Source organism: Artemia sp. Qi Xiang Cuo, chromosome 20, assembly GCF_049724085.1.
Source record: "Artemia sp. Qi Xiang Cuo chromosome 20, ASM4972408v1, whole genome shotgun sequence".
Classification (NCBI taxonomy): domain Eukaryota; kingdom Metazoa; phylum Arthropoda; class Branchiopoda; order Anostraca; family Artemiidae; genus Artemia; species Artemia sp. Qi Xiang Cuo.
In genome coordinates, this window is record NC_142813.1 from 43,786,030 (window position 1) to 43,799,034 (window position 13,005).

At 37.6% G+C, this 13,005-nt stretch overlaps 1 protein-coding gene across 2 annotated transcripts in view; it reads right to left on the reverse strand.

Annotated features, from left to right (window-relative positions):
• Window positions 1–4,540: 4,540 nt before the first annotated feature.
• Cbp80 (Nuclear cap-binding protein subunit 1) overlaps window positions 4,541–13,005 on the reverse strand; it is a 63,423-nt gene continuing 54,958 nt past the window's right edge. For both annotated transcript variants that reach the window (XM_089105782.1, XM_089105781.1), the window contains one exon: window positions 4,541–4,715. In XM_089105782.1, the coding sequence (XP_088961908.1) occupies window positions 4,602–4,715 (114 nt within the window). In that variant the 3' untranslated portion in view covers window positions 4,541–4,601. The remainder of the gene's footprint in view (window positions 4,716–13,005) is intronic.

Below are 13,005 nucleotides of genomic sequence, written 5' to 3' on the forward strand. Positions count from 1 at the left end.
TTACAATACGGTATTTACATTATATACTAATCAGAATGCAAAACAAAATACAAATGAAAACTACTACTTACAACTCACTGCAGCCCCAAATCACTTGAGGCCAACACAGCTACGCACGCTCCACCTTCATCCTAATTAATTAAAGCCTCCCTCTTTACAACCTCCCAAGAAGTTCCAATTTCTTTTAAATCCCTACGATTTCATCCCACCCCATTCGGAGACGACCTGATTTTTGTTTGGCCCTATATAATTGGCCGACAAGGATGATCTTGAAAATTGGCTTGTGAATTAATAATGAATGCACCAGAAACATGGAAGGGGGTGTAAGGGTGTGCTTTTCCCAAAAAACGAAGTTTTCCGCGATGCGTCATACAATTATTTTTCGTATGTTCTGACTATTTTAACACTTAGGATAAAAAATATTCGTAGTTAAATATATTGTATAATTAAAATACAAGGGAAATTAACAACTAATAGTTGGAAGGTTTAAATAAATAGTAGGCTAGGGGCTGAAAATAAGGAAGGGGGTGCTTTGAAGTCGTGCCCTAAAATAAAAAAAATATATCATATTTAATTTGATTTTGGAGATTTCCTACGTAATCCGTCTATTTTTGACAATTTTTTTCAATTAAAACGCTGTCATCCCAAATCAAAATCTCACGAATTCAGCTGGCCCTGGACACACACAATGATTCAGAGAATAATGATATATATTGTACATAGATACTGTATACCTAAAAACCCGAAAAATTAATATCAGACGGCTCAATACAACTTGCAATTGGATGCACGTTAAATAGGGTATAAACTGCTAAAAAGGTAAAATATAAATTTTGATCCTGAATATATATTATTAAATATAAACTGAGTGTCTTTGTGCCACGATCTTCTTTTGATGCCTCTTGCCTTTGTACCGCGCAATAGCAGCACGTATTTAAACGGCATCATACAATGATAAAACACCTAAAAATCTGACAAAATCTCGTGGTTTGTGCTGAATTAACACAGGAATGCAAAATCTGAAATATCAATGCAATTTTCACACTGAGTACGGAAAATTTTGTATAATTTTATGCTTACCATTAGTTAAATTTGTTCAATTTTCATCGGAAATATATAATTTTCAATTAGCGAAATGTATAATTTAAAATTGAAACAGCCATCTAGATATGAGCTTTTTCAATCTTGCCAGATCTGAAGCCAAAAATTAGAGGTAAATTTTTGCATAAATCAAATGCAAATTTCCATCAGATTTGGCGAGGACCAAGTATTAGTTCGGTTATCTTTTAGGTTATCAAGTGCAATGCTCACTTAGAGCCACAAGGCTTCAATGCATTATGGTTTCTTTTCAGAGCCACTTCCATCGAGGGAGTGGTCATATAAACTTGGGAGGGGGCTTATTTGATTGGAAATTAAAAATTCTAGTGTCCTTTTTAAGAGTCCAAAGTCACCGGAGGGCAACCCGCCTCCCTCCCACGCCTTTTTTCCCCAAAGGCACCTGATCCAAATTTTGAGACAGTCATTTTGTCCAAAGGTCAAATAACTATAGCTGTGAGGTTAACATAACACCCCAAAGCCCTGGGACAAGGGCTGTAAATTATGGAAATTGCCTTTTGTTTACAAATAAGATTTTTTATTAGGAAGAGGGGCATGTGCGATCCTGGGTCTCTGAGAAGGTTTAGGGTATTAAGTTGAATCTTTAAGGAAATGTTTAGAGGGATGATCAAATAAAATCAAGACACACTATGTGCATGCTGGTTGTCAAAAGGGCAGATCAGCAATGACTAAGGAACAGCTAAGGGCATTAAGTCGAAACTTTCAGGGTATGTTGAATGGGATGTTGAAGAGTAACCAGAGGGCAGCCAGCCCTTTTTAGGTGTTCCCTTCCCTCAACACTGATCGAAGTTTTGAAAGAGCCATTTTGTTCATAATAATCAAGAGGTCTATTGTCTATTTTTCCAGGGATGCAATACACCTCACAGCCACGGGGAAAGGATTGTAAATTATTGAATCCGTCCATTGTTTATATGTAGGATTTATCATTGGAAAAAGAGGGAATGTTTGATTCTGGGTGTTTCCGAAGAGGTTAAGGATATTGAAGTGAAACTTCGGGGAATGTTGAGAGTTATGTTGAACTAAAGTAAAAGATCCTTTGTGCATCCAGTCTCAAAAAGCCATATCAGCAGTATCTCAAGAACGACTCGGAGTTATTAAGTTGAAAAATTCACGGTATGTTGAAAAGTAGTCGGAGGGCAACCAGCCCCCTCCCATGCCCTTTTTAGAGGTCCATCCCCAAAAGACATCTGATCAAAATTTTGAAATAGTCATCTTGTTCAAATAATCTTAATGTCAAATAATTATGACTCCGGGGATGACACAGCCCCTGGGACAACGGCTGTAAGCTATGCAAGTTGTCCATAGTTTACATACAAGGTTTGTTATTGGGAAAAGGGGGTATATTTGATCCTGTGTCTCCAAAAAGCCTTTGGGTAACTTTTAGGTAGAACTTTTAGGAAATACTGACGGGGATATCGAACAAATTAAAATGCACTATATACAGGATGGTTGTCAAAAGGGCGTGACAGCGCTACCTAAGGAACGGCTGAAGTTATTATTTGAAAGTTTCTAGGCAGTTTGAGGGAGGTGTTGACGAGTGATCGAAGGTCAACCAGCCTCCCCTTGCCCTTTTATATGCCCCCGTCTCAGCACTGATCAAAATCTGGGATTTTGTTAAAAATAGGCAACATGTCCAACAATTTTGTCAACATGTGTTTGTTGAACCAAATCAAAAGACAATATGTGCTTCCAGAGCATCGAAAAGGCGTATATGTAATAATTTAGGAACGGGTAAGGGTATCAACTTGAAACTTCCATGGCCACTGCTACTGCTACTCGTGACTACGTGCAACCACTCGCGACTGTAACTGCAACTGCGATTACTTTTAGTTGCGATTATTTTCAGTAAATGTGGGGGGGGGATATTGAACAAAATGAAAACACCCTGTGTGCATAATGACTGTCAAAAAGGCGTCTAAGCAATATCTCAGGGACGGCTGAAGGTATTAAGCTGGAACTTTCATGAGGTATTAAGCGTTCAAATTCAAGTTGATTCAAGTATCAACTTTGATGAGGGTATTAAGCTGGGCATGTTCAGGGGGAGGTTAAAAAATGATCGGAGTGCAGCCAGACCCTCTCTACTTGTCCTATTAAGAGGCCCCTTCCCAACACTGATCGAAATTATGAAAAAGCATTTTGTTCAAAATAGACAAAACAGCTGACAACTTTACCTCAAGGAATGCTAGACCATCGACAGTCCCCGGGGCAAGGGTTGTAAAATTAGCATAACAAAAACATTTTGTTCAAAATAGACAAAACAACTGATAACTTTGCCTCAAGGGATGCTAGACCATCCACAGCCCCCCGGGCAAGGGTTGTAAAATTAGCACATTTGTCCATTGTTTACGTAAAAGATTTATCGTTGGGAAAGGGGGAACAATTGACCCTGTGTATATTTGAAAAGGGTAAGGGTCCTAAGGCGAAAGTTCAGAAAATGGTGACAGAGATGCTGAACTAGATAAAAACACTGTGAGTATCCAGGCAGTATCCAGGCAACAGGGAACGGCTAAGGGTATTAACTTGATACTTTTAGGGCCACTACTACTACTACTATTACTTATGCGGCTGCCAACTGTGACAAGTTGCGACCGCGACTACTCGTGACTGTGACTGCAATTGGTTCTAATTGCGACTATTTTCAGCAAATGTTGAGGTAGATGCTGAACAAAATCATAAGACACTACGTTTATGCTGATTGTGAAAAGGGTGCATCACCAATAATTTTGGAACGGAAGGGGATATTAAGTTGAAATTTTCTGTGTATATTGAAAAGAACTCGGATAATAAGGGGCATCCTTCTTCTTTTTAGATGCACCACCCCCCTCAAAATCCATAAAAATTCTGAAATTGCTGTTTTTTCAAAATAGATAAAAGGCCAAGTCACGATGCGTCGGGGGATGCCATGCCCTCCACAGCCCGCTGGAAAAGGGTTGTAAATTATGCGATTGTTTACGCTGCAACTGTCTGCCCATTGTTTACATACAGGATTTATCACTAGGAATAAAAGGGGTAGTTTGATCCTGGTTGTGTCTGAATTGGGTACAATTCTAAGATATATTTTCCACTCATATATAATGTCCCGTATATATTTTCCTAGATTAGCACTTTCTTTGGTTACATTTCCTTGTTTGAGACTAGTCATTGACTACAATTAACCAAGTCAGACTTTTTTTGCCAACTAAATTTTGACACTTTTTTTTGGCTTACAATGTTTTTAAAATAAATTGTTTTTTCTGCTAATTAGATTCTAATACTCTTTCGGATTACCAGCATTTAATGCCGCCTTTTTCCAGGGGGGGGGGCTAACTAAATTATACCACTGCCTCTTTTTTTCTATACATACGAAACAGTTTGATTTATTAGTTGCAGCTAAATTGTTGCTTGCATTGTACGTTTCGTAAACATGGACAAACTTACAAATATGTGACAGACCAAAATTTTTAATTCTTCAATAAAAAATCGAACATACAATTCTAAATTACAATTTAGGACCTGAGGGCCAGGAACTGTTTAAAAGTTTCCGAGATATGAGAGTCCACGTCTGAAGTGAATAGAAGTGTTTCTAATGTGTCGCTATAGCGATGAACCTGCTCATTGTGCTACAAAAGAAAAGTTTATCATTAAGAAAAATAACACTGACATTTGTCCAGAGACAATTATTAAAATAAAACCTAAGCAAATGTTACAGCTTTATTACAAATAGCCGTCCTCATCGAAATAAAAAAAATTAGCTAAAGAAATCGACAAAATATCTAACGATCAAAAAGCACCTCTGTATAAACAAACTGAAATCGAAAAAAAAAAAACGAAAATGAAAGGTTTATTGCTTGATAAACGTTCAAGACAAAGGTTATAAGACAAAGGTTATACAAAGGATAAGACAAAGGATAAAGACAAAGGATAAGACAAAGGATAAGACAAAGGTTATGGATTACCCCTAAATTTCATTAAAATGGAAAAAAATCCTCTTTATATAAATATATATTTTCATAGCTTTTTGTCGCAAGACCATGATTTGTAAAATCCTTATAATGCACCTAAAAATAAATATTCATATTTTGATAGTCTTCCACCTTTAAATAATCTGTTAATACGACTGTAATTTTGCAATTGTAGAGGACTAAATAGCAGCCGAAATTTTTTTGCATTATTTTTTTTAAATGTCGTCAATAGATGTGTTAGGAATTTGCGAAACATTTCTCGATGAAAATAATACATTTTAATATCGTAAAAGTTTTCGATTTTTTCATGCTAGTCATGCTTCATTTTTTGACAGCTCGCCTGCCAGTGTATCCACATACAGGTTCAAGACAATACATTTTGCTGTAAAAACTATTTTAGGCCACACACAATCATGTTCTATTCAATACTTAAACAAACCCGTATTCAAATGCTTACTTTTCACAAATAATTAATTTTTATAAGTTACTTTCGAATAGTTAATTAAGAATGTAAATAGTAAAAGCAAATTATCGGAAAAAAAGGGACCGCCCCACCCATTGAAAAAAGGGACACATTCGTTGAAACCTATTTGCAAAAAAAATGTTTATTACAATAATTGGTTTAAATTTTAAGTTGCTGATATGCAGCAAAAAGCTCTTCACCTATTACTACCATCCTGGGGCGTCCCGAGGTTGGGGGGGGGGGAGGGGCGCCGCCCCACCAAAATTTTTGGAATTCGGTAAAATTTCGCAGAAGGCGAAAATTTGGGCAAAAAGTTTGCAAAATCGGCCAAAATTTTGCAAAATTCTTGATTTCTGCAGAAAATTTGGCATAAATCAGGTAGCAATTCGGTAAAATTTCGCAAAATCGGCCGAAATTTAGGAAAATTCTTGATTTCTGCTGAAAATTCGGCATAAATCAGATATCCATTCGGTAAAATTTACGAAGATCGCCCCCCCCCAATAAAATGAGCCTCAGGACGCCCCATCTACCATCATCCACATTATGGGAAGAATACGATTCAGCTCCTATCTGCAATGGTCAATTTTCACTTAACGTTCATTACCCATACAAAGTTCATAAGGGATAGTAAAAACCAAGTTTTATTTTATAAATTTAGAATGGTTCAGCATTTCTTCAAAAACATTGTTGTTTTTTTCAAGTGACAAAAAGATCTGTGTGTTGTTTCTAAATTGCAGGCAAATTTCATTCACTGAGATACTACTGAACGTTGGAGGTAGTCGGAGTCGCGGAGTCGGAGTAATAGTAGATATTTGCCAAAAGGAGTCGGAGTCGGTTATCATAGGCAGCGCGCTAGCGCTGCCTAAGTAAAGAACGATGTGGACACAAAGTGTTTTTTTTTCTTCAGCCGGGCACTTCGTATCGAAGGAGTTGTCGTACAAACTTCGAAAAGAACTCTTTCGGTTGGAAATTGGAGTGGCTAGTGCCCTTTTAAATAGTCAAAAGTGATTGGAGGGCAACTAGCCCCCTCCCAAGCCCATCTTTCCCCCAAACACATCCAATCAAAATTTTAAGATAGCCATTTTGTACAGTGTAGTTGATTTTCAGATAGAAAATATGTTTTTGAGGAGGACACTCCCCCACGACCCTCAGGGCAAGGGTTTTAAGTTATGCCCTGGGGGCATATAAGGTTTTTTATAGAAGGCGTTGTAGAAACTTAAAAAATAGGCTCATTCACTTGGAATTTCAAAGGGCTAGTGCCCTTTTTAATAGTCGAAAGTTTTTGGGGGGGCAACTAGCCCCCCCCCCCCCACGCCCATCATTCCCCCAAACACATCCGATCTAAACTTTGAGACAGACATTTTGTTCAAGCGTAGTTGATTTCCAGATAGAAAATATATTTTTGAGTAGGATACTGCCCAAAAGCCCTCAGGGCAAGGGTTTTAAGTTATGCTCTGGGGGCATATAAGGTTTTTATAGATGGCGTTGTCGTAGAAACTTCAAAAAAGCTCATTCGATTTGAAATTCAAATGAATGGGGCCATTTTTAATAGACAGATGTGGCGAGGGTTCACTAGCCCCCTCCCCACTCCAACCCGACTCCCCACTACGTCAACTCTAAATTCTGGAATAGCAAGTTTGTGCAGAATAGTGGATTTCCAAATAGAATATATGTTTTTGAGGAGGTCACTCCCCCACAACCCTCAGGGCAAGGGTTTTAAGTTATGCCCTGGGGGCATATAAGGTTTTTAACGAAATCTTTGTCGTAGAAATTTCGAAAAGGGCTCATTCGATTGGAAATTGGAGTGGCTAGTGCCCTTTTTAATATTCAAAAATGATTGGAGGGCAACTAGCTCCCCCCCCCACGCCCATCATTCCCCCAAACACACCCAATCAAAACTTTTAGATAGCTATTTTGTTCAGCGTAGTTGATTTCCAGATAGAAAATACGTTTTTGAGGAGGACACTCACCCACAACCCACGGGGTAAGGGTTTTAAGTTATGTCCTGAGGGCGTATAAGAACGATGTTGGCACAATGTACTATATATTATTTTTTTTTTCCTTTAGAGCAGGGCACTTCATATGGAAGGGGTCGTAGTAGAAACTTCAAAAGGGGCTCATTCGATACGAGATTGAGAGTTCGAGTGCCCTTTTTAATAATCGAAAGTGATTAAAGGCAACTAGCCCCCCTCCCACGCCCATCATTCCCCCAAACACATCCAATCAAAATTTTGATATAGTAATTTTGTTCAGCGTAGTTGATTTCCAAATAGAAAATATGTTTTTGAGGAGGACACTCCCCCACAACCGTCAGGGCAAGGGTTTTAAGTTATGCCCTGGGGGGCATATAAGGTTTTTATAGAAGGCGTTGTCGTAGAAACGTCAAAACAGGCTCATTCGATTGGAAATTCGAAGGGCTAGTACCCTTTTTAATAGTCGAAAGGTGTTGGAGGGCAATTAGCCCCCCCCCCCCGCCCCTCCTGCCACCCCCCACATCCCATCAAAAATTTGAGATAGCCATTTTTTTCAGCGTAGTTGATTTCTATATAGAAAATATATTTTTGAGGAGAATACTCCCCCACAGCCCACAGGGCAAGGGTTTTAAGTTATGCCCTGGGGGTATGTAAGGTTTTTATAGAAGGCGTTGTCGTAGAAACTTCAAAAAAAGCTCATTCAATTTGAAATTCAAAGGGCTAGTGCCCTTTTTAATAGTCGAAAGTGATTAGAGGGTAACTAGCCCCCCCCCCACCCACGCCCATCATTTCCCGAAACACATCCAATCAAAATTTTCAGTGTAGCCATTTTGTTCAACGAAGTTGATTTCCAGATAGAAAATATGTTTTTGAGGAGGACACTCCCCCACAACCCTCGGGTTTTAAGTTATGCCCAGGGGGCATATAAGGTTTTTTATAGAAGGCGTTGTCGTAGAAACTTCAAAAAAGGCTCATTAGATTGGAAATTCAAAGGGCTTATGCCCTTTTTAATAGTTGAAAGTGATTGGGGGGCAACTAGCCCCCCCACACCCATCATTCCCCCAAACACATCCAATCAAAATTTTGAGATAGCCATTTTGTTCAGTGTAGTTGATTTCCAGAGAGAAAATATTTTTTTGAGGAAGATACTCCCCAACGCCTCTCAGGGCAAGGGTTTTAAGTTATACCCTGGGGGCATACAAGGTTTTTATAGAAGGTGTTGTCGTAGAAACTTCAAAAAAAGCTCATTCGATTGGAAATTCAAAGGGCTAGCGCCCATTTTAATATTCGTACGTGATTGGAGGGCAGCTAGCCCACCTCCCCCCCACGCCCACCATTCCCCCAAGCACATCCAATAAAAATTTTGAGATAGCCATTTTGTTCAGCGTAGTTGGTTTCCAGATAGAAAGTATGTTTTTGAGGAGATCACGCCCCCACAACCCTCAGGACAATGGTTATAAGTTATGTCCTGGGGGCATATGAGGTTTTTATTTAAATCTTGGGCGTAGAGACTTGAAAAAGGGCTCATTCGATTTGAAATTCAAAGGGCTACTACACTTTTTAATAGTCGAAAGTGATTATAAGTATTTTTTGTTGTTGTTGTTGTTTAGACCGGAGCACTTCGTATCGAAGGAGTCGTCGAGGGAACTTCGAAAGCGGCTCATTGGATTGAAAATAGAAAGGGCTGATGCCCTTTTTAATAGTCAAAAGTGATTGGAGGGCAACTAATCCCCCTTCCACTCCAACTCTCCCACGCCCACCCTCCCATTTGCCCATCATGTTTAAAAACTAGATGTTGCCTTAAGATTAAATCAAAATGCATTGTGATAATGCTAATTCCCAATAAGGCATCTCAGCGGTATCTTAATATATGGCTACTCTAAATAGTAAAATGTTACTCCGGAAACAAAAATATGGGAATTTTGGAAAATAGCCTGAAACCCGTCCAAAATGCCGTCGGATCAAAACAACAAATACACCGTTGTAACTGCCAATGTCGAAAACCTTACACAGGAAACTTACAATCCCCTGGCTTGAACAAAAAAGAAAATCATTTCTTTTTGCATAGGTATCACTGATGTCTCCTTTTTTCTCCACTGCTAGTGGGGCACTGGAACATCATACGAGAGCTGTTTTACAGAAAATTGCTACATCTAGTGTTTTCTGTAATTAGCAAATATGATACCTAAATTAAAATAAGTTTAAAAAAAAATGCACGTCGTATAAAAGATGGTGTTATGTTGGGTGTCATGTCGTATTTGATCTTAGTATTAAGGCAACACCTGTGACAGGTTTGAAATGCACCATGGGCAATGAGGGGGCCTAGTTGCCTTCCAATCATTTTGTTCAATTAAAATGGGTGCTAGAACTTGTAATTTTCGTTCGAATAGGTCCTCTCCCGACATTCTAGGACCACTGGGTCAATACGATCACCCCGGGGAAAAAAAACAAATAAACACGCATCCGTGATCTTTCTTCTGGCAAAAAAAAATACAAATTTTCACATTTTGTAGATAGCAGCTTGGCTGAATGACGCTGCCTTATATCTTTTAGTTTTTTTTTGAGATTTCTATTATACAAAATTGGATGTACCGATTAGACCAGGTAAGCCCCCCCCTACCCAAAAAAAGACAAAAAAAAAATCAGCTTATGGGTGCCATGAAAGGAATTGCAGGTTCAGTTGGATTATGCAATGGTCAGACCATAGTTGCATTTATCTGTTGTTAGTTTCTTGTTACAGAAAAAAAAACTGTTGTTTCTAGCTTTCATCAGGTAGAGAACATGTTGGATAGCAGCTTATTTAGATAGAGAACAGGTTGTATAGCAGCTTTTGTAGATAGAGAACAGGTTGGATATTAGCTTATGTAGATAGAGAACAGGTTGGATTCAGAATGAGAGGAAGATGTGGTTCTTTCTATTGGCTCCTAAAACACGAACCAATGAAGCAGAGAAAAGACATGACCTCCCTCTTCCAATTGTCTTGTACATTAACAAGGCAAAACATGGACTCCGTAGTTTTTTCCAGCTTTCTAAGGTATAAAATACTTATGACCCTTCAAAACTTGTCCTGGGTTTGTCGGTTAATTCCTTGTTGTTCTGGTAATGCAAGTTACAATACCTTCAGGGCAGTAGAACTTGTTATTTACGTTCTAATGAGACTCCTCCCAAAATTTCAAGCATACTGATTCAATGCAATCGATACATCGAGTGAATAAACCCACCTATGAAACAAAATACATGAACTTTCGGATATTCAATGAGAATTGAAGATAGTATCAAGGGTTCACTTAAAACACTTTTGGACAAGTGTTTCTCCCCTTTACATAAATTTATTTATATTTATTATATATATATATATTTATTTAGTATAAATTTATTTATACTATTGATATTTAGTTATGTATACATGAAGATACATAAATATGTAATAGATTCTAAATATTTAGAATCAGGGTGAAATTAAAATTCTTTTGATCTATATATCGGGTAGAATTTTAGTTTAGAGGCTTTTGCTGATCTTGAAACGTAGCCAAGTTAAGCAAATAAAACTTTCAGGAATGGATCCAGAAACATAATGATTCCCTGGGAAGATATTTCGAAGTACCTACCTCCACTCCTTCTCCTTCCAAAGGACTCTGACCTTTGCTGACCTTTCATAATCTTTATATTATACACAAATAGACCTACAACCCAAATAGGGCTAAAGAAAAGTGTTTTGAGCCTCACACCTTACTTGTAGGGTTGTAAAAACTTGGTAAAATCTACTGCTTAAATTTCAGAAAAAAAAACTTTTGACAAGGCTTAGAATCCGAATGAAATACTGGAAACTACATTTCGAAAATTAGAGGCAATGAAAAAGACATTTAAAATCCAAAATTAAGGTAAACCAGCAGACCCAAAAACCAACAATGGCTCTGTAGAATCTTTGTCCTTGTCCTAAGGTAAAAGTATTTGTGTTTAAATTTTAGATGGGTCATGTTCGAAATCTTTTAGGTCCTAAAAATAAGGGAAAACTAGATATAGTAGCTTGGCAATAGCTTTCCAGTGTACATTTGTAGCCCTGGATCCATTTCCGTAAGGTTCATTCATATAACTCAACAACGTTCCAAGATAGCAAGAAAAACCTCAACTAGAATTGTACCTATATAGTTTAGAAACTTCAGTTTGAAGATACTTCTAATACTTCAAAGGGCCACCCATTACTTGCAGTTCGCTTCTCAGGACTGGTCAACGCATACGAGTTCGTAATCTTTTTATCTATTTGGAAAATAAAATACTCTGCGAACCCAATGCCGATGATTTGTCCTCCTTTACCAAATGTTCTTGAATTTGATCCTGCTTGTCACAAGGGTCTTAATGTATCTTAAGGATATTTTGAGGTAAAGGTAAAAGGTACTTTAAGGGTCTTAAGATATCGCTAGGGTTCCCTCTGAAACACGCGACTTTGCAAAAAGCACGTATCTATGACTTACACCACAAGGACAATATCATAAGCCTCATTTTGGATTCATTAGTCTCAGATCTATCCATCCACCGAGCCGGAATTTTTATTCTGGCTCAAGCCAGAATTTACCGAGCCAGTAAACTATTTTTTAGAGAAGGATCTAAGCTTGCTTTAAAAAATTAGAAAATTGTCCATTTTTGAAAGATTTTCAACCAATTCTTGACGCATTTTGAATGTAAAAAAAAATGTATACAAAAGGAGTTAAAATTCTAATTTGGTAAATGGATAGAAATTGGTCTCAGCTAGAGGAAGATAGCAAAATATTTATCTTTCGTTGATATGTTCAAACTGTAGCAGAGCTGAAAAATAACCTCCAAAAACTTTCACATAAACCTTAAATTATGTTTATTTCAGAAAATTACAGTCTGATGAATAGATTAAGAAGGAAAATGAAGAGGAGTAGGAGAAAACCAACAATTTTTTTATTCCCCCAAAAATTAAAAGACCCATTTTTAATATAGAATTTATATAGTAAATCACAAGGAGCTTTGTGACATTTTTTTTTTGGCAAAACTTGGATTTGCGACTACCCTCCCAAACATCCTATCTCATATCTGATGTCACAGGGGTCTTAAATTACGTTTATCTCCTATATGATGAGTAGATTCAAAAGGAAAATGAAGGGGGTCGGAGAAAACCAGAACTTTTTTTTATTTGAATGGCGTCAAACGCATTTAAAAGTACTACGGTAAAGAACAAGTAGCAATGTGGCCTATTTTCTGCAAAACTTAGACTTGTAACTACCCTCCGAAACTTTACTAGTTTGGTCGATTGGTACATTCCATTTTCTCATAAATTACTTCGGTTCTCAAGGTATTTTGAGGTTTACATATTTTTTCTTTTTTTAAATGTTTTATCCTCAGTCATAAATTACTTGTGAAAAGAACATTTGATAACAAAAGGGTGTTGCCTTATTTTGCATGCTTAAAAAACATCCCAAGAGCAATTTGTTCATAATAACTTTAAAAAACTCAATAGCCAAAAAAAGCAACGCACTGATAAAGAATC